Source organism: Carassius auratus, chromosome 3 (assembly GCF_003368295.1).
Source record: "Carassius auratus strain Wakin chromosome 3, ASM336829v1, whole genome shotgun sequence".
In the NCBI taxonomy this organism is placed as follows: Eukaryota; Metazoa; Chordata; class Actinopteri; order Cypriniformes; family Cyprinidae; genus Carassius; species Carassius auratus.
The window spans coordinates 15,598,263-15,620,682 of NC_039245.1; the positions used below are offsets into that span (position 1 = coordinate 15,598,263).

Below are 22,420 nucleotides of genomic sequence, written 5' to 3' on the forward strand. Positions count from 1 at the left end.
TTTCAGAAATTCTGTGTTTCTGTTTGTTCTGGGCTTGTTTTATGCATCGTGGAAATCATAGGGCCCTATAGCTGTTATAGATGGATGCTAGGAATTTGCTGGGTGTTTCAGGCGTTTGCTAATTTGTTGCTAGAGTGTTTTGGGTGGTTCCTAATTCTTGGTGACTGGGAAGTCATTGCTATATGTCTGCTAGGGAGTTTTGGGTGGAAGGTAGGCAGTTACTGGGTGTTTTAGATGCTTGCTTGGGCGTTGCAAGTGTACTCCAGTCCTTCACTCAGATATAAAAAGTTGATTTTTGGGTTAACTGTAGTTCTGTAATATATATATTTTTTAATGTTAACCTCATCATTTTTTTTTTAGTTGCAGAAACAGTTGATGACAGTTGTTTAAACAACAGTCCTTTTTTGTTAAAGTGTTAAATCCTACATACAGATTTAACTTTGCTTTGCTCCATCTGTTTTTCAGAAAAGTGAACTCATTTAATTAGGTTCCTGTGTAATGTTGTCTGTAAACACAGCAGTCAGATGGCTTCTGGGAAACGGTCCCAGTCTGAATACCTGAACGTTACGCTGTCAGTCGGATCTGTGGGCGGAGCCTTACAGACCCTGTGTGTACCGGATGGTTCCCACTGTCATTTCGGATTGTAGACGCTCAGTTTAACCTGGTCAAATTTGGACATGAGGTGAAAAATGCATGACTTTAAAGTGCTAATCGTGTTTATATTCAGAACATAGATGTTATATTCCTTTAGAACAGCTTGATACAGTATAACGCATTTCTCTGCTTTGCATCACTAGATGTTACAGCCAGAAGTCCCTAAATGAATATTTGCTGAAAAAGTTCTCCTTTCAGACCATCCGAGATATAGATAAGTTTGTTCTTCATCAGATTTGGAGAAATGTAGCATTGCATTATCAATGGATCCTCTGCAGTGAATGGGTGCCGTCAGAATGAGAGTCCATACAGCTGATAAATCCACTAGTAATCCACAGCACTCTCGTCCATAAGTAAATGACTTGTCAAATGAAAAGCTGTGTGCTTGTAAGAAACAAATCCATCATTAAGATGTTTATAAAGGGATACTCCTTAGGGGCACCCCAAAATTTAATCCGGGAGGCTTGTAACTGTCCCACCAAGTAAAATACACTGTCAAGGTCCAGAAAAGTATGAAAAGCATCGTAACAATATTCCATCTGACATCAGTGGTTCAACTGTAATGTTATGAAGTGATGGCAATACTTTCTGTATCCAAATAAAACAAAAAGAATGACTTTATTCAACAATTAGTTTCCTCCGTGTCTCTTCACATCAGTGTAGTAAATTTTGGAGAATATCCGAACGTAAGCAGCGTATGCTCTTCTGTGTCAGCTGCACTACACAGATGCTTTCTTTCAAATCAAAGCGTAAATACACATAGAAAACATATCCTTGTGGCGCAGCTGACTCAGAAGCTCAGATTCGCCAAAATGGTGCTACAGCGAATCACAGAGGAGACAAATTGTAGAATAAATTGGTTATTTTTATTTTATTTGCATACAAATAGTTTTCTTCTCGCTTCATAACGTTACATTTGAACCACTGATGGGAGATGGACTACTCTGACAATGCTTTTCATACTTTACTGGACCTTGACAGTTTTACTTACTTGGCAGTCAATGGGACAGTCACAAACCTCCTGTATTTCATCCAAAATATCTTCGTGTTTCAAATGGGAATGAAAGTTTTACAGGTGTGGAACGACATGGGGGTAAGTGATTAATGATACATTTTTTTGGGTGGAGTAACCCTTTAACTTCCAACCATTGCTTATGGCTAAATTATCCATAATCCATAATAATTCTTTCTCCAGTGAAAACCCTGTTGAAAAAACAGCATACGCTGGTTAGGTATGCTTTAAAGCATGGCAGCTGGTTTGAGCTAGTTTAAACTGGTCCTGAACTGGTCATGATCTGGTTTAAGCTAGTCCTGAACTGATCATGATCTGGTTTAAGATGGTCCTGAACTGATCATGATCTGGTTTATGCTGGTCCTGAACTGATCATGATCTGGTTTACAATGGTCCTGAACTGATCATGATCTGGTTTATGCTGGTCCTGAACAGATCATGATCTGGTTTAAAATGGTCCTGAACTGATCATGATCTGGTTTAAGATGGTCCTGAACTGATCATGATCTGGTTTAAAATGGTCCTGAACTGATCATGATCTGGTTTATGCTGGTCCTGAACTGTTCATGATATGGTTTAAGCTGGTCCTGAACAGATCATGATCTGGTTTAAAATGGTCCTGAACTGTTCATGATCTGGTTTAAGATGGTCCTGAACTGATCATGATCTGGTTTAAAATGGTCCTGAACTGATCATGAACTGGTTTATGCTGGTCCTGAACTGATCATGATCTGGTTTAAGTGGGTCCTGAACTGATCATAATCTGGTTTAAAATGGTCCTGAACTGATCATGATCTGGTTTATGCTGGTCCTGAACTGATCATGATCTGGTTTAAGATGGTCCTGAACTGATCATGATCTGGTTTAAGATGGTCCTGAACTGATCATGATCTGGTTTAAGATGGTCCTGAACTGATCATGATCTGGTTTAAAATGGTCCTGAACTGATCATGAACTGATCATGATCTGGTTTATGCTGGTCCTGAACTGATCATGATCTGGTTTAAGTGGGTCCTGAACTGATCATAATCTGGTTTAAAATGGTCCTGAACTGATCATGATCTGGTTTATGCTGGTCCTGAACTGATCATGATCTGGTTTAAAATGGTCCTGAACTGTTCATGATCTGGTTTAAGATGGTCCTGAACTGATCATGATTTGGTTTAAACTGGTCCTGAACTGATCATGATCTGGTTTATGCTGGTCCTGAACTGTTCATGATCTGGTTTAAGCTGGTCCTGAACAGATCATGATCTGGTTTAAGATGGTCCTGAACTGGCTATGATCTGGTTTAAGATGGTCCTGAACTGATCATGATCTGGTTTAAACTGGTCCTGAACTGATCATGATCTGGTTTAAGATGGTCCTGAACTGATCATGATCTGGTTTAAGATGGTCCTGAACTGATCATGATCTGGTTTAAGATGGTCCTGAACTGATCATGATCTGGTTTAAACTGGTCCTGAACTGATCATGATCTGGTTTAAGATGGTCCTGAGCTGGTCATGATCTGATTTAAGATGGTCCTGACCTGGTCATGATCCGGTTTAAGATGGTCCTGAACTGATCATGATCTGGTTTAAGATGGTCCTGAACTGATCATGATCTGGTTTAAGCTGGTCCTGAACTGATCATGATCTGGTTTAAGTGGGTCCTGAACTGGTTATGAGCTACTTTAAGATGGTTATGTGCTGGTCCCAACTAGCTCCTATTTTATAGCTAACATATACTGTAACTAAAATATTTTGACTTTTTTGACATATCTTATGAAGTTAAAAGCATTTTGATGATGGATTTGTTTCTTACAAACATGCAGCTTTTGTCTTCTCCAGACATTAACTGATGGACTGGAGTGGTGTGGATTACTTGTGGATTACTGAGATGTGTTTATCAGCTGTTTGGACTCTCTTTCTGACGGCACCCATTCACTGCAGAGCATGCTAAGGAATGCTACATTTCTCCAAACCTGTTCTGATGAAGAAACAAACTCATCTACATCTTGTATGGGCTTTGGGGACATTATTCATTAAGTTCTTTATTCTAGAAACCGTATTTCAGTTGCAGTGAATTTAAGAGAGTGTTTGGATGATGCACTTTTGTGTGTGTATGTTTGTTTGGATGGTTTCGTTTCCCCTTTGTTGCAGAACAGTCACAAGGGTTCTCAAAAATATCATCCTGCAGATAAAAACACAGGGGTTGTAATGGTGCCAATCTGCAGAGCTTGTCTCTGAGCAGGAAGTTGGTCGAGAGATTTCAAAAGCGAGCTATCCACGTGCCCAAGTGTGTGTGTGTGTGTGTGTGTGTGTGCAAACGTCTCTTGTGTGTCGTGAAGAGATGAACAGGAAGCTGTTGCAGTCGTTCTCTCTGAGCGGAAGCCATGGCTTCATGTGGTGTCAGTGGCTCTAATAACAGACAGAACAGGGTATGGTCTGAAGAGAACGGGAGAGGAGAGGAGGTGATGGACAGTGAAGGAGATGCGGGAGATTGTTCGCTGGAGGAGTTTTTCCTCCAGCTCAGCCCCAGCCGAGGCCGAACATGTGGTAGGAGCTCAAACTCTGCTCTTCATTTTGATATTCACCTAAAACTACTCACCATTAAGTCGTTCCAAACCTGTATGACTTTATTGTTTATTTTAGAACATAGAATGGAGATATTTTAGTATCTTTATTGTTCATGTATTAATATTTTTAGTTAGTTTTATTCATTTTTTTACATATATTTTAGTTAAAGTTTTAATAACTTAATATTTTGAATGTGTGTTTTGAACATTTGTTAGCATTAGTGATCTATATTAAGTCACTAACAATGAAGCATACTTTAAAAGCATTTATTGATCTTTTAAGATCAGGTGATTTGGAATCATAGTAGATTTCAACATTTACTTATACACTTATTTTTAATTAATTGTTTCAAGGTCTGAACTACACAACAAATCGTGATCGTGATGATAATAGTTTATAACTGTTGTGTTTTTACATTTATGATGTTTCTGAACTGTGTTTGTAGTGAAACAAACGTTTCTCAGAACTTAACTCAAGACATTCGACTTCCGTAATGAGACGTGTTTCTGGGTGAAACAGGATATAAAGAGATAAAATTAGGACATGATGATTGGATGGTGAACGTGTCTTTGTGTGGAGGTGGCTGATGAAAAAGATGAATTCATGACATCAGAGATAAAGGGTTCACAATACACCAGTAATGTGGATTCAAATACACAAGATTCACACCCAAATGAGTCATCAAATAGGAATATATACTCATAATAATTTGATTTAAGAGTATGTTTTGTTAAACATAGTCCTAATAATCTTCGTTTTATTTACAATTTTGACTGAGTAGAGCTTTAAAAGTAACATGGAGAACAGCTCTGATTAATTTGAGGAGAAATGTTTATTCCTTCATGTGTTCACATTGAGATCTTGGCTAATTTTCGACATTGAGATATTTTCTGAAACTTTAGAGGAGATAAATGTGCAATAAACTGGCTCCTTTTGAAAGGAGGAACGTCTGAGGAGCAGGAAAGTTCAGCAAAACTCCACTGAACTATTGAGATTTTGAAGAGATTTGATTGGGGTTTTTCTTTCCTACATGTTTTCTGTGTGTGTTTTGTAAGTGAGCTGCTCACGGCTGAACTTCCTTTTTGAGTCACAGCGTTCATGAGTGTCGTTCACTCTCTGTCAGCTGAAATATAACGCGGTTGAATGTCTCTGCGGTGTCTTGAGTCTTCTACCTGCTCTCTTCACACTAACAGACGTGTGTTTAGTCTTGAAATGGCTGTGTGAAGTGTATTATATTTGAGCCGGGCGATGTTTGATTACAGTTCTCAGTCTGTGTGATCCTCTGTGTCTCTTGTGTCGGGATCGGCCAATGAAAACAAAACACAGAAGAGAAGTCCTGTTTGTGGGTCGACGGTTAGTTACATGATCCATGATTATAAGGTTTCTCTTGATGTTGTTGACTTCCTCAGTATGAACCGCAGAGCTGCCCTTTGCTCCTCACACCGCTGCTGACTCATTACTCATTCTATTTAAGAAAGTATTGCTTGCATTGTGGACTCTCTTGAGATTAACTGTATTGAAAATCTGTTTTTCAGTCATTTGTATTGTATGCTATTATATACTAAATGAATGTAAAATAAAAAAGGCATTAAGATGAAATTAAAACCATATAAAATAAATACACTACTGGATAATTTTTTATTTTTTTTTGGAAATGCACAAAAGACATTTGATCAATAAAACTAATACTGTGAAATATTATCACAAATTAAAATAACTGGTTTAACATTTTTAATATATAAAAATATTTTGTTGAAACCTATATTAATAAAAAAATGTATTCAGCTAAAACGCATTATCATTATTAATAAAAGTATTATTGTTACTATTCATTTATTTACTTTTAATTAAAATTCTTTCTTTCCCCAAAGTTTCCACAAAAATATGAATAAGGAGAACTATCTCCAACAATAACAATATTAATTAGAAATGTTTAGAGCAGCAAATCAGAGAGAGACTGAAGACTGGAGTAATGATGCTGCAATTTTTTCATAATATTACACTCTTAAAACTAAAGGTGCTTCACGATGCCACAGAAGAACCTTTTTGTCTAAATAGTTTCATAAAGAACCTTTAACATCTGAAGAACCTTTCTGTTTCACCAAAGGTGCTTCGTGGTGAAAGAAGGTTCTTCAGATTATAAAAAGGTAAGAGAGATGGTTCTTTAAAGAACCTTTGACTGAATGGTTCTTTATGGAACCAGAAATGGTTCTTCTATGGCATCGCTTGAAGAAACTTTTGAAGCACCATCTTGATTTTTTAAGAGTGTACATTGTTTTAATGGATTTTTGATAAAATAAATGCAGCCTTGGTGAGCAGCAGAGACTGGCCCTTTGGAAACATAAAAATGTGTATAAATACAAATATATATATATTTTAAAAAAGGTTTTGCACTCTTTAGTTTCCTCACTCCCTCAGGTCCACCAAGATGTTTACTGATGCCATATATTTCCATTCAGACTTCATACATGCAGTAAAAAGCACCAAACACACTTGATCTGAGGAATGACATGCACAGGTCTAATATCTGATTTCTCTTCATGTCTGTCAGACACTGTACAAGGTTTGAGACGGCAGTGGTTTTACGTGATGTGACATACAGCCAAGTGTGGTGACCCATACTCAGAATTCATGCTCTGCTTTTAACTTATCCAAAGTGCACACACACACACAGTGAACACACACACACACTGTGAACAGCCCTGTATGCTGCGGCGCCCGGGAGCAGGTGGGGGTTCAGTGCCTTGCTCAAGGGCACCTCAGTCGTGGCATTGAAGGTGGAGAGAACCACCAACACTTCCTGCCGGCCCGAGACTCGAACTCACAACCCTTGGATTGCGAGTCTGACTCTCTAACCATTAGGCGGTGTGTTTATGTCCAGCTGTGAGCGAGTTGTTTATGCTCTGACCCCGGGTCTGTCAGGAGTCTCATCACACTCTTGTGAATCCAGTGTACTCTGGTCTCTATCAGTCCAGGAAACAGTCTAGTGTTTACTGCTGCAGTGCCACATCTGTGTCATTAACACTTGGATTTTCAGAGGGGTTTTCTTTCTTTCTTCTTTTGAGGAACTTAGCAGCAAGTAAACTAGATACTCACCGAGCAGAACTGATTATTGCACTTTTCTTTAAAAGTCATTTCTGCGAAACCATCATTATTATAACTGCATTGAGAATCAAATTACAGAAACTACACAAATATTTACTGTAATTCCATCTGTTCTATCTATCTATCTATCTATCTATCTATCTATCTATCTATCTGTCTGTCTATCGTTCTTTCATTCTATCCATAATTCTATCGTTCAATCTGTTGTTCTATCTAGCTATCATTCTAAATATCTATCATTCTGTTTCTCTCACTCTCACTCTTTCTCTCCATCCATCTATCTATCGTTCTATCTATAATTGTATCTGTCTCTCAATCTATTTGCCTACTCTTCTATCTCTCTCTTTCAGTCTGTCTCTGTCGGTTCTGTAATTCTGTATGTCCATAATCTCTGATGTTTCTGTCTGAGATATCTCATTCTCACTGTCTGTCTGTCAATCGTTCTGTTGTTTTAGCTCTCTCGTTCTTTCTTTCTTTCTCATTCTATCTCTGTGTCATTCTGTCCATCTATCAGTCAGTCTGGCAGCACTGACCCTTGACCCCTCTGGTTTCTCCCAGGATTCGGAGGGCCTGTCGGTCCTGGAGCAGCTGGGACTGGACCAGAACTCAGATTTCTCCGACTCCAGCGTGCAGCAGCGTCTGGACGAGCAGCGAGAGAGGATCCGGAGGGAGATCCGGAAGGAGCTGAAGATCAAGGCCGGGGCGGAGAACCTGCGGCGGGCCACCACGGACAAACGCAACGCCCAGCAGGTGGAGAGCCAGTTACGCAGCTCCAGCCGCAAGCTGGACTCGCTCCACACTCAGCTGCAGGAGCTGGACGCCCACATCGTGGTCAAGGGTCACGACGACAGCAAAGGTCAGGGCTCAGAATCATCATCTTAGTAGGCCACATCTAAAATCCTGCATTATTGGCAGATGTATACATGACCCCAGATGAATGTTTGACCCTGTCTTTGACCCCAGATGACCTTCAGCCTGTCAGGACGCCGGGACGCTCCTCAGCCAATCAGGACAGGATTAAGGCTCTGGAGCGACAGCTCAACATCGAACTGAAGGTCAAACAGGGAGCAGAGAACATGATCCCCATCTACGCCAACGGGGTCACAAAGGTGATGAACGTCTGTGTCTCTATCTTCTGTCCGTCTCTCTGATGCTGTTTCTGTCTGTCTGTCTGATAGAGGTGTTGGACTGCATCGATGCAGTAATAGACCATAATCGATTACATCTATCTATCTGAACGTCTCCATCTATCCACCGCTCTGTTCTTCAGGATAAGAAGCTGCTTCAGTCGGCTCAGCAGATGCTGCAGGACAGTAAGACGAAGATCGACATCATCCGGATGCAGATCCGGAAAGCTATGCAGGCCACCGAACAGACAGACGACATTCAGGGTACGTCTCACCGCGTCAGACGAAGTTCAGTCTGTCTCACTCCCTCCAGCAAGGGATTGTTTATGAGCTTGACATGATCATAGAGCTCCTTGATGGTTAAACACATGCAGTGTAAAGGTCTTTTAGCATCACTTTTCTCAGTTTGCTTCATTGGAGGGAGTCTCATCTCTCGTAGTCAGACTTAGTCTTGTGCAAACTGCATCTCAGGCTCACTTCATAGTGAAACTGGGATTTAAGGCAACTGTAATGATCTCCATCCGGTGTGATATCTCATATATGGCGAGGACATGAATCCATGTGTTTCGCAAACCAGTCTGTCTGCTGTCATCTAGTCAAATAATGACTGTCTTCCCTGCTGCTCGTCTGTTCAGACGTCAGAACATCTTTCGGTTTCTCAAGATTATTAAAGGAGCAGTTCACCAAAAAATTTGATTCTGTCAGTTTATTCCACAAAAGGAAAACTTTACAGTGACTGTTCAAAGTGATTACGCCAATAAAAATTGATGAAAAGCATCATAAAGCACTACAATCAAAGTCTTTTAAAGATTTGAGATCTTTGTGAGAGGAACAGACCCATATTCAATTTGCTATTCACTGATCATTTTTCCAAACTAATGGCATTTATAATGACTTATAATGTAGTGCATAAATCATATGAACTGGCACTTTTAAAATTGTTTCCTGCAAGATTTGCTTTTGACATTAGTGGGGACATGAAAGCCAAACTACAAAATGACAAAAACATATAGATATGTTCAATAGTTGGATCAATTATTGCAAGGCACAGTTTGTAGTCGCTGGATATTGGTAATCCGTTCCTAATTTTGCGCCCTTGGCTTCCTGTGCTTCTTAGAGCTTGATTTTTTTGGCTGTTATATTGAAAAGAGATGTGTGAAAAATCTCCTTTTGTGTTCCAACAAATAACAGAAAATTAGATAAATAATGAATTTCTGGATGCATTATGTTTTAATAAGTCTATTTCTCACTGTGAAAGGGTGAAAGGGTCAGAATTAAAGAGATGTGAGGAGATGTAAAGAGAAAGATGAGCACTGGATGCTGCTGAAGCGTGCGGCTCTAATGGACTCTAATGGCGTGTTTGGGCGCTGATGTCTCATGTGTCCCGGGGCCAGACGGTTAAGAATAGATTTATTAATGCCGCTCCACCCTTCAGCCGCTCGGGGAATGACGTCTTATGGGGATCTGAGGATGGGGCTCTCCATCAGCAGAAACTGTTTTAGTTTAAAACATTATAGTTGTTATAGATCTGTTAATTTGGTGTTTATTCTTGTTGTAAGGTGGTTGGAGCAATCTAATGTCCAAGAGATCTAGTCCTGTCAGTTTGATTCATCTGAATGTTGATCCTAAGAGCTAAAGTGCTAGAAATTATGGTTCATGTCACTTCTGGTTCATTGTTTTAGAAGTGGAGTCAAGTCATGCGCTCTGGAATTCTTGCTGTGCTCTCTGGTTGTACGCTGCAATTTTAGCCAGCAGTAGACTTTTATGTGGGTGCTCCATACATACAGTATTTACAGTTTTTTTCGATTGCTAAACGACAGTGAGCACAACTGGAGCTACATGTGCAAAACTCTAACTACAGTCTGCACTACCAACAGTCACCTGAGCTAAACAGTTCACATCACCTGCAAAACTCATTACAAGCAACACAACTCTTAACACACGGCTCAAAACAGGCTCAGTGCAGCCAAACACTACACACAACCCTAACTGAGATAACACACACCGTCACTCAGAACACACCAAGAGGAGAAACACCACACACAACCCTCACCGAGAGAACACACATCGTCACTCAAAGCACACCAAGACCAAACACACCAAAACACTACACACGACCCTCAGTGAGATAACACACACCGTCGCTCAAAACACACCAAGACCAAACACACCAAAACACTACACACGACCCTCAGTGAGATAACACACACCGTCACTCAGAACACACCGAGAGGAGAAACACCACACACAACACTCACTGAGAAAACACACACCGTCACTCAAAACACACAAAGAAAACACAGAGAGGGAAAACACCACACACAACACTCACCAAGATAACACACACCGTCACTCGGAACACACCGAGAGGAGAAACACCACACACAATCCTCACTGAGATAACACACACTGTCACTCAGAACACACCGAGAGGAGAAACACCACACACAACCCTCAGTGAGATAACACACACCGTCACTCGAAACACACAGAGAGGAGAAACACCACACACAACCCTCACCAAGATAACACACACCGTCACTCGGAACACACCGAGAGGAGAAACACCACACACAACCCTCACCAAGATAACACACACCGTCACTCAGAACACACCGAGAGGAGAAACACCACACACAACCCTCACCGAGATAACACACACCGTCACTCAGAACACACCGAGAGGAGAAACACCACACACAACCCTCACCAAGATAACACACACCGTCACTCAGAACACACCGAGAGGAGAAACACCACACACGACCCTCACCGAGATAACACACACCGTCACTCAGAACACACCGAGAGGAGAAACACCACACATGACCCTCACTGAGATAACACACACCGTCACTCAGAACACACCGAGAGGAGAAACACCACACACAACCCTCGCCGAGATAACACACACCGTCACTCAGAACACACAGAGAGGAGAAACACCACACACAACCCTCACCAAGATAACACACACCGTCACTCGGAACACACCGAGAGGAGAAACACCACACACAACCCTCACCGAGATAACACACACCGTCACTCAGAACACACCGAGAGGAGAAACACCACACACAACCCTCACCGAGATAACACACACCGTCACTCAGAACACACAGAGAGGAGAAACACCACACACAACCCTCACCGAGATAACACACACCGTCACTCAGAACACACCGAGAGGAGAAACACCACACACAACCCTCACCGAGATAACACACACCGTCACTCAGAACACACAGAGAGGAGAAACACCACACACAACCCTCACCGAGATAACACACACCGTCACTCAGAACACACCGAGAGGAGAAACACCACACACAACCCTCACCAAGATAACACACACCGTCACTCGGAACACACCCGAGAGGAGAAACACCACACACAACCCTCACCGAGATAACACACACCGTCACTCAGAACACACAGAGAGTAGAAACACCACACACAACCCTCACCGAGATAACACACACCGTCACTCAGAACACACCGAGAGGAGAAACACCACACACAACCCTCACCAAGATAACACACACCGTCACTCGGAACACACCGAGAGGAGAAACACCACACACAACCCTCACCAAGATAACACACACCGTCACTCAGAACACACAGAGAGGGAAAACACCACACACAACCCTCGCTGAGATAACACACACCGTCACTCAGAACACACCGAGAGGAGAAACACCACACACAACCCTCACCGAGATAACACACACCGTCACTCAGAACACACAGAGAGGAGAAACACCACACACAACCCTCACCAAGATAACACACACCGTCACTCAGAACACACAGAGAGGGAAAACACCACACACAACCCTCTGTGAGATAACACACACACCGTCATTCAGAACACACCGAGAGGAGAAACACCACACACAACCCTCGCCGAGATAATACACACCGTCACTCAGAACACACAGAGAGGAGAAACACCACACACAACCCTCACCAAGATAACACACACCGTCACTCGGAACACACCGAGAGGAGAAACACCACACATGACCCTCACTGAGATTACACACACCGTCACTCAGAACACACCGAGAGGAGAAACACCACACACAACCCTCACCAAGATAACACACACCGTCACTCGGAACACACCGAGAGGAGAAACACCACACACAACCCTCACCAAGGTAACACACACAGTCACTCAGAACACACAGAGAGGGAAAACACCACACACAACCCTCTGTGAGATAACACACACACCGTCACTCAGAACACACAGAGAGGGAAAACACCACACACAACCCTCGCTGAGATAACACACACCGTCACTCAGAACACACCGAGAGGAGAAACACCACACACAACCCTCACCGAGATAACACACACCGTCACTCAGAACACACAGAGAGGAGAAACACCACACACAACCCTCACCAAGATAACACACACCGTCACTCAGAACACACAGAGAGGGAAAACACCACACACAACCCTCTGTGAGATAACACACACACCGTCACTCAGAACACACCGAGAGGAGAAACACCACACACAACCTCGCCGAGATAACACACACCGTCACTCAGAACACACAGAGAGGAGAAACAACACACACAACCCTCACCAAGATAACACACACCGTCACTCGGAACACATAGAGAGGAGAAACACCACACACAACCCTCACCGAGATAACACACACCGTCACTCAGAACACACCGAGAGGAGAAACACCACACACAACCCTCACCGAGATAACACACACCATCACTCAGAACACACAGAGAGGAGAAACACCACACACAACCCTCACCAAGATAACACACACCGTCACTCGGAACACACCGAGAGGAGAAACACCACACACAACCCTCACCAAGATAACACACACCGTCACTCAGAACACACAGAGAGGGAAAACACCACACACAACCCTCGCTGAGATAACACACACCGTCACTCAGAACACACCGAGAGGAGAAACACCACACACAACCCTCACCGAGATAACACACACCGTCACTCAGAACACACCGAGAGGAGAAACACCACACACAACCCTCACCGAGATAACACACACCGTCACTCAGAACACACAGAGAGGAGAAACACCACACACAACCCTCACCGAGATAACACACACCGTCACTCGGAACACACCGAGAGGAGAAACACCACACACAACCCTCACCCAAGATAACACACACCGTCACTCAGAACACACAGAGAGGGAAAACACCACACACAACCCTCGCTGAGATAACACACACCGTCACTCGGAACACACCGAGAGGAGAAACACCACACACGACCCTCGCCGAGATAACACACACCGTCACTCGAAACACACCGAGAGGAGAAACACCACACACGACCCTCACCGAGATAACACACACCGTCACTCGAAACACACAGAGAGGAGAAACACCACACACAACCCTCGCCGAGATAACACACACCGTCACTCAGAACACACCGAGAGGAGAAACACCACACACGACCCTCGCCGAGATAACACACACCGTCACTCGAAACACACCGAGAGGAGAAACACCACACACGACCCTCGCCGAGATAACACACACCGTCACTCGGAACACACCGAGAGGAGAAACACCACACACAACCCTCACCAAGATAACACACACCGTCACTCAGAACACACCGAGAGGAGAAACACCACACACAACCCTCACTGAGATAACACACACCGTCACTCAGAACACACCGAGAGGAGAAACACCACACACAACCCTCACCAAGATAACACACACCGTCACTCGGAACACACCGAGAGGAGAAACACCACACACAACCCTCACCAAGATAACACACACCGTCACTCAGAACACACAGAGAGGGAAAACACCACACACAACCCTCTGTGAGATATGTGGTTTTATTAACAAAGTTCGGGAGAAGCACGATCAGATAATCATCCAATTTGGCACAGGTGCATCTCGTTTAGCTAATAATCTTAAATAGCACGCAAGCGTATATATATCCAGTCTTCCTACCTCCTGTCCCACGACAGTTTTCGGCAACCCTCCTCCACCCCAACTCCTCACTTCTAATCTATTTATCCCAAATTAGGGATAGGGGGAGTTATTTGGGTTCGGGCTATGCTCCGGGTCCAGACCCCTCCCCCAGGACAGCACGCCAAAATATGCCTACTATTTGCCTTCAGATTAGATGTAAGGGTGAACTCGTGAAAACACACACACCGTCACTCAGAACACACAGAGAGGGAAAACACCACACACAACCCTCGCTGAGATAACACACACCGTCACTCAGAACACACCGAGAGGAGAAACACCACACACAACCCTCACCGAGATAACACACACCGTCACTCAGAACACACAGAGAGGAGAAACACCACACACAACCCTCACCAAGATAACACACACCGTCACTCAGAACACACAGAGAGGGAAAACACCACACACAACCCTCTGTGAGATAACACACACACCGTCACTCAGAACACACCGAGAGGAGAAACACCACACACAACCCTCGCCGAGATAACACACACCGTCACTCAGAACACACCGAGAGGAGAAACACCACACACAACCCTCACCAAGATAACACACACCGTCACTCGGAACACACCGAGAGGAGAAACACCACACACAACCCTCACCAAGATAACACACACCGTCACTCAGAACACACAGAGAGGGAAAACACCACACACAACCCTCTGTGAGATAACACACACACCGTCACTCAGAACACACAGAGAGGGAAAACACCACACACAACCCTCTGTGAGATAACACACACCGTCACTCAGAACACACAGAGAGGGAAAACACCACACACAACCCTCTGTGAGATAACACACACACCGTCACTCAGAACACACCGAGAGGAGAAACACCACACACAACCCTCGCTGAGATAACACACACACCGTCCACTCAGAACACACAGAGAGGGAAAACACCACACACAACCCTCTGTGAGATAACACACACACCGTCACTCAGAACACACCGAGAGGAGAAACACCACACACAACCCTCGCTGAGATAACACACACACCGTCACTCGAAACACACCGAGAGGAGAAACACCACACACGACCCTCACTGAGATAACACACACCGTCACTCAGAACACACAGAGAGGGAAAACACCACACACAACCCTCTGTGAGATAACACACACACCGTCACTCGAAACACACCGAGAGGAGAAACACCACACACGACCCTCACTGAGATAACACACACCGTCACTCGAAACACACAGAGAGGAGAAACACCACACACAACCCTCGCCGAGATAACACACACCGTCACTCAGAACAGACCGAGAGGAGAAACACCACACACGACCCTCGCCAAGATAACACACACCGTCACTTGAAACACACCGAGAGGAGAAACACCACACACGACCCTCACTGAGATAACACACACCGTCACTCGAAACACACAGAGAGGAGAAACACCACACACAACCCTCACTGAGATAACACACACCGTCACTCGAAACACACCGAGAGGAGAAACACCACACACGACCCTCACTGAGATAACACACACCGTCACTCGAAACACACCGAGAGGAGAAACACCACACACAACCCTCGCCGAGATAACACACACCTTCACTCAGAACACACCGAGAGGGGAAACACCACACACGACCCTCGCCGAGATAACACACACCGTCACTCGAAACACACCGAGAGGAGAAACACCACACACAACCCTCACTGAGATAACACACACCGTCACTCGGAACACACGAGAGGAGAAACACCACACAGGACCCTCAGTGAGATAACACACACCGTCACTCGAAACACACAGAGAGGGAAAACACCACACACAACCCTCGCTGAGATAACACACACCGTCACTCAGAACACACCGAGAGGAGAAACACCACACACAACCCTCAGTGAGATAACACACACCGTCACTCGGAACACACAGAGGAAAAACACTAGTTTTGACAGCAGTGTGTTAGCATTTGAACAAAGTGCTGTAAATCCACAGTGTTGTGCAGGTTGTGGTTAAAGTGGTGGGATAAGTGTGTAGAGTTTTGAAAACTGTGTTCAAGCAATGAAAAACTAACTAGAGTTTGGTCCACATGAACTGCTGCTGTGCAGACTGTAGTTAGAGTTTTGCACATGTGACTCCAGTTGTGCCCACTGTTGTTTAGCAATCGAAAATACTGTAAGCTAAAACTAAATAAAAACTAAACCTACTTTTTTGATTTTCATTTGTATTCATGTTTATTTCAAATTTAATGCAAGATTTAGTCATTTTGTTCTGTGTTTTTGTTGTTTCTATTATTATTGACACCTAATTAAAATACAATAGTATTAAGGGTTTATTTATTGTATTTCAGTTAATGTGTATTTTATTTCAATTAACATAAATGTTTTAAAGTTTTAGTTTTAGTTAGCCATAACAGCGCTGGTCTCATTAACAGTATCTCAGCAGGATCTAACGTGTGTGTGTGTGTGTGTGTGTGTGTGTGCAGGTAAGCCGGATCTGTGTGGGGAGGAGCTCCGTATCGAGGAACTCTGGCATCATTACCGTGTTGAACATGCCATGGCTGAGGGCGCCAAAAACATGCTGAGGCTTCTGGGAGCTGGAAAAGCACATGACAAGAAGGCCATGGCCGAGGTGTGAGAAACACACATGCATGTCCTCCAATACCTCGGAGAAACGAGAGCTAACACAGAAGCTGAAATCAGAGGAATGAGGTTTGTTTGTCGTTCTAGGCTCAGTCTAGTATCAGCGAAGCGTCCCAGCGCTTGGATCTTCTGCGAATGTCTTTAGAGCAGCGTTTGGTCAATCTACCAGAAGATCATCCGAAAGTGTGTCTGATCAAGGAGGAGTTAGTGCTGGCATCGTCTTCGTCCTTCAGCTCCCGTCACAGCGCCCCCTATGTTCATAATCAATACAGCACCCTCAGCAAACCCTCGCCGCTCACCGGTACGACAACGACACACCAACCTGTCCACAAACACACGCCTCACATTTCACATCACAAATCTGTTGTGTGTGTCCTGCTCAGGGACGCTGCAGGTGCGTCTGCTGGGGTGTGTGGGCTTGTTGGAGATCGTACCGGGACGCAGTCGCTCCTCTCCGCTGGTTTTGCCTCACTTCACTGCTGGAGACGGACGGCCCTTCAAACTCACTCTGAGCAGCAGAAACAGCAGCTTCAGCTTGAAGGCTCCCAGCAAGAGCGAAGAGCTGTCCTGTGAGTGTCTCTGTGCTTCTGTTCTCATACCATGCCGCTCAGAGTTTGGGGGTAGTTCGAAATACTTACAGTACATTCATCAAGAATGCATTAAATAGCTCAAAACTGACAGGATAGACACGTTACAAAAGATTCCGATTTCAAATAAATGCTGTTCTTCTGAACATTCTATATTTATCAAAGAATCCTGGGAAATTCAATGTATCAGTTTACACAAAAATAGGAACTGTTTTCAACATTGATAATAATCAGAAATGTTTCTTGAGCAGCAAATCAACATATAAAAATGGTTTCTAAAGATCATGTGACACTGAAGACTGGAGTAATGATGCTGAAAATACAGCTGCGCATCACAGAAATAAATTACAGCTTAAAACATATCCACATAGAAAACTACTATCTTATATTAAAATAATATTTCACAATATTAATGTTTTTACTGGACTCTCTTGATCAAAAATGGTGCATTGGAGAGCAGAAGATACTTTTTTCAAAGAGATGTGGGTTGTCAATCTCATGTCATAGTGTTGTAAATGTTGTTGTTGATGGATGTGCAGTATTTATTGACAGTGAATGAGTGTGTGATGTGTGTGTTTAGCGGAGGTGAGCGCCGTGTTGAAGCTGGAGAACTGTGTGGTGGGACAGACGTGCTGGAAGAGTGTTGGTGAACAGACCTGGGATCAGACCTTCACACTGGAGCTGGAGAGAGTGAGTATCACACACACACACACACACACACACACACACACACAGCGTACTCAGCTAATGTGCTGGTTCAGTCCAGAGAGATGGAGATCGCGGTGTACTGGAGGGACTATCGCTCGCTCTGTGCGCTCAAGTACCTGAAGCTGGAGGACTTTCTGGACAATCAGAGACACCGAATACAGCTGGAGCTGGAACCTCAGGGACAGCTGCTCGCCGAGGTACCAACACACACACACACACACACACACTAATGGGTCAAACATGCACAGAAAAACTGTCTGTTTTAGGCTGTGTCGTGGTACACTAAAATGCTGTTTTCTTTTTTACCAAATCACCAAGAAGTCACTCATGTCAGATATCAGTAAACCATATTACATCACAATTCCTAAAATTTTAGTAGGGATGCACAATTTTGGGGGGAAAGAAATCAGATATTTTCTGATAAAAATTGTGATTGTAATTTAAAATGCTTTAAAACGTTTTCTGTGTAGGGCTGCACAGTTTGGCCAAAATTGTGTGCTTATATACCAATAAAACTATAAAAAATACTAGGAATTATTATTATTATTGCTATAGGAATTATTATTATTATTATTATGATCAAATACAATGAAAAATCTATACAAATTAATAAAATAAAAACAAAATCTTACTATTGTAATATTTCAAATGAAAATAGAAAAAAAAAACTGAGAAATAATGTAATTTTACGTTAGTACATTACAATTATAATACCATTATTTATTATTTTATTATATTCATTATTTCACTTTCAAATGTTGTACAATCAATTTTATATTAACAGAAATCCGCAGGGAGCCCTTTAAAGGGATAGTTCACCCAAAAATGAAAATTACCCCATGATTTAGTCCAATGTGTACATGACTTTCTTCTTGTAGACTTGTCCTGGCTCTCCCAAACTTTATAATGGCAGTGAATGGGTGTTATCTTTCAGTAGCAATATTTTTTACAGCAGCAGAGTTTCCTTTCTTTAGCATCAGAATCAGTCTCCTCTTGGCCTACAGTGTATCGAAATCCTCCATCATTTATCATCTATGTTTTGTTCTTCTAATTCATGACCGGTGTTTCATTTTGTTCTCTAAACTACGCTCTCGCTCTCTCCGAAAAACTAAAGATGACAGTTTATAAAGTTTGAAATATGGATATTTTTCTTACAAAAACACATTGATGCACTACAGGCTTTTTTTTCACTCCCAGAGCCATGTGGATACTTTTTATTATGGATGGATGTGCTTTATTTGACGGTTTTTGGGCTACTGAACAATAACACCCATTCACTGCAATTATAAAGCTCGGAAGAGCCGGGACATTTTTTAATACAACTCTGATTGGACTCTTCTGAAATAAGAAAGTAAATCATGGGGTAATGTTTAGTTCACATTTTTGGGTGAACTATCCCTTTAAGCTCATGTTGACCTCATGCTTTGGTAGATGGTCTGTACCTACTAAAACACGGTTTGTGTTCACGCTTGTGTGTTACAGGTGATGTTCTTCAACCCCGTGATAGAGCGAGGTCCACGGCTACAGCGGCAGAGGAAGGTGTTTTCCAAGCAGCAGGGTAAATCACTGATGCGATGCCTATGAGCAATGCATGCTGGGAAATGTACTGTGCACAAGGGCTGAATCCCATGCTGAATGCACTGATGCGCTTAGAAATGTACTATGAGGTTTGATATGGATGCATATGCTAAACTAGATACACTGTACATACATTATGTAAAATGTACTTATATTTATAAAAACTGCCTTTTTTAATAATAAGCCTGAATCTATCTATTTTAGTCTCAATATAGCATAGGTATAATATTGTGGAGTTAGTTATTGCATGTTCGTGTGCTCAGGTAAAGCCTTCCTGCGCGCTAAACAGATGAACGTGGACATGGCGACCTGGGTCCGTCTGCTGAAGAACGCCATTCCCATGAGCTCCTCCACACACAGCGACACACACCACACACACCACAGCAGGTACTGTCACACACACACACCACACACACACACACACACACACACACACACACACACACACACACACACACACTAACCACAGCAGGTACTGTAACACACACACACCACAGCAGGTACTGTCACACACACACACCACAGCAGGTACTGTAACACACACACACCACAGCAGGTACTGTAACACACACACACCACAGCAGGTACTGTAACACACACACCACACACACCACAGCAGGTACTGTAACACACACACACACACACACCACAGCAGGTACTGTAACACACACACACACACACACACCACAGCAGGTACTGTCACACACACACACCACACACACACCACAGCAGGTACTGTAACACACACACACCACAGCAGGTACTGTAACACACACACACACACACACCACAGCAGGTACTGTAACACACACACACCCCACACACACACACACCACAGCAGGTACTGTAACACACACACACACCACAGCAGGTACTGTAACACACACACACCACAGCAGGTACTGTAACACACACACACCACAGCAGGTACTGTAACACACACACACACACACACCACAGCAGGTACTGTAACACACACACACCCCACACACACACACACCACAGCAGGTACTGTAACACACACACACACCACAGCAGGTACTGTCACACACACACACACCACAGCAGGTACTGTAACACACACACACACCACAGCAGGTACTGTAACACACACACACACACACACACCACAGCAGGTACTGTAACACACACACACACACACACCACAGCAGGTACTGTAACACACACACACACCACAGCAGGTACTGTAACACACACACACACACACATCACAGCAGGTACTGTCACACACCACACACACCACAGCAGGTACTGTAACACACACACACACCACAGCAGGTACTGTAACACACACACACACACACACACATCACAGCAGGTACTGTAACACACACACACCACACACACACACACACACCACAGCAGGTACTGTAACACACACACACCACACACAGACACCACAGCAGGTACTGTAACACACACACACACACACCACAGCAGGTACTGTAACACACACACACACACACACACCACAGCTGGTACTGTAACACACACACACACACACACACACACACACCACACACACCACAGCAGGTACTGTAACACACACACACACACACACACACCACAGCAGGTACTGTAACACACACACACACACACATCACAGCAGGTACTGTCACACACACACACACCACACACACATCTGATCACCTGACATTCATCCCGACCCACATCATGAGCTTCACACTCTCCTCCGCAGTGAGATCTCCATCCAGAAGATCCAGCTGGACGGCGACTCTCCTCCATCCGTGACGAGGAAAGACACACAGACGTCAAACACGGTAAACCTGAGACTGCACTGACTGAACCTGATTCACTCTTTACAATCAATCAAGACGCTGTCTGCAGTGGATCTGCAGTGTGCTTTATTGGCGTCAGTTGCAGATTTTGTGTTGCCAAAGCTGTGTATAATGAGAGAAAAGTAAAAGTAACACAAGTTATATTAGCAATTAAGGTGAAATAATAAGTGCAGAATAAAGGAAATGTAATAGTGTAAGCTAAGCTAATAGCAATATAACAGAAAGGAAGTGATTAAACAGTAATAACCTGGTGATTTTCTCAGGTGGACATTGTTCCAGTGTCTGAGCCGGTCTCTCCTCCTGATCCCGCTCCTCCGGAGAAGGCTGTCAGGACCAGTTCCCATAATTCCAAGCGCAGGTACACATCCCACCAGCACACAGTGTGTTTCCAGAGCTGGCCACGACACACACACACACATTCTCACACCAGCTCTCCTCTACAGTTTGATTACATCCGGCCCCTGTGTGTGTGTATGTGTGTGTGTTTACAGGTCTTCCAAAAGCACTCTGTGTCTGCAGGATTTCCGAATGATTGCAGTGTTGGGCCGGGGACATTTTGGCAAGGTAACTAGAACATGTTTCAGTCACATCATTATTATAGCATCTATAGCAGCTAGT

The 22,420-nt window shown here is 43.6% G+C and overlaps 1 protein-coding gene across 2 annotated transcripts in view; it reads left to right on the forward strand.

Annotated features, from left to right (window-relative positions):
• The window catches only part of LOC113054812 (serine/threonine-protein kinase N1-like), a 35,032-nt gene that overhangs the window by 6,612 nt on the left and 6,000 nt on the right, over positions 1-22,420 (forward strand). Inside the window, exons 1-14 of one of the 2 annotated variants that reach the window (XM_026220623.1) lie at positions 4,174-4,206; positions 7,891-8,188; positions 8,296-8,441; positions 8,603-8,723; positions 16,953-17,098; positions 17,197-17,410; positions 17,493-17,678; positions 18,277-18,386; positions 18,458-18,601; positions 19,887-19,962; positions 20,246-20,369; positions 21,703-21,784; positions 22,066-22,160; positions 22,294-22,366. In XM_026220623.1, the coding sequence (XP_026076408.1) occupies positions 8,409-8,441; positions 8,603-8,723; positions 16,953-17,098; positions 17,197-17,410; positions 17,493-17,678; positions 18,277-18,386; positions 18,458-18,601; positions 19,887-19,962; positions 20,246-20,369; positions 21,703-21,784; positions 22,066-22,160; positions 22,294-22,366 (1,404 nt within the window). In that variant the 5' untranslated portion in view covers positions 4,174-4,206; positions 7,891-8,188; positions 8,296-8,408. Of the gene's footprint in view, positions 1-4,173; positions 4,207-7,890; positions 8,189-8,295; positions 8,442-8,602; positions 8,724-16,952; positions 17,099-17,196; positions 17,411-17,492; positions 17,679-18,276; positions 18,387-18,457; positions 18,602-19,886; positions 19,963-20,245; positions 20,370-21,702; positions 21,785-22,065; positions 22,161-22,293; positions 22,367-22,420 lie in introns of those variants that run through there. The other variant, XM_026220619.1, reaches the window with a different exon arrangement.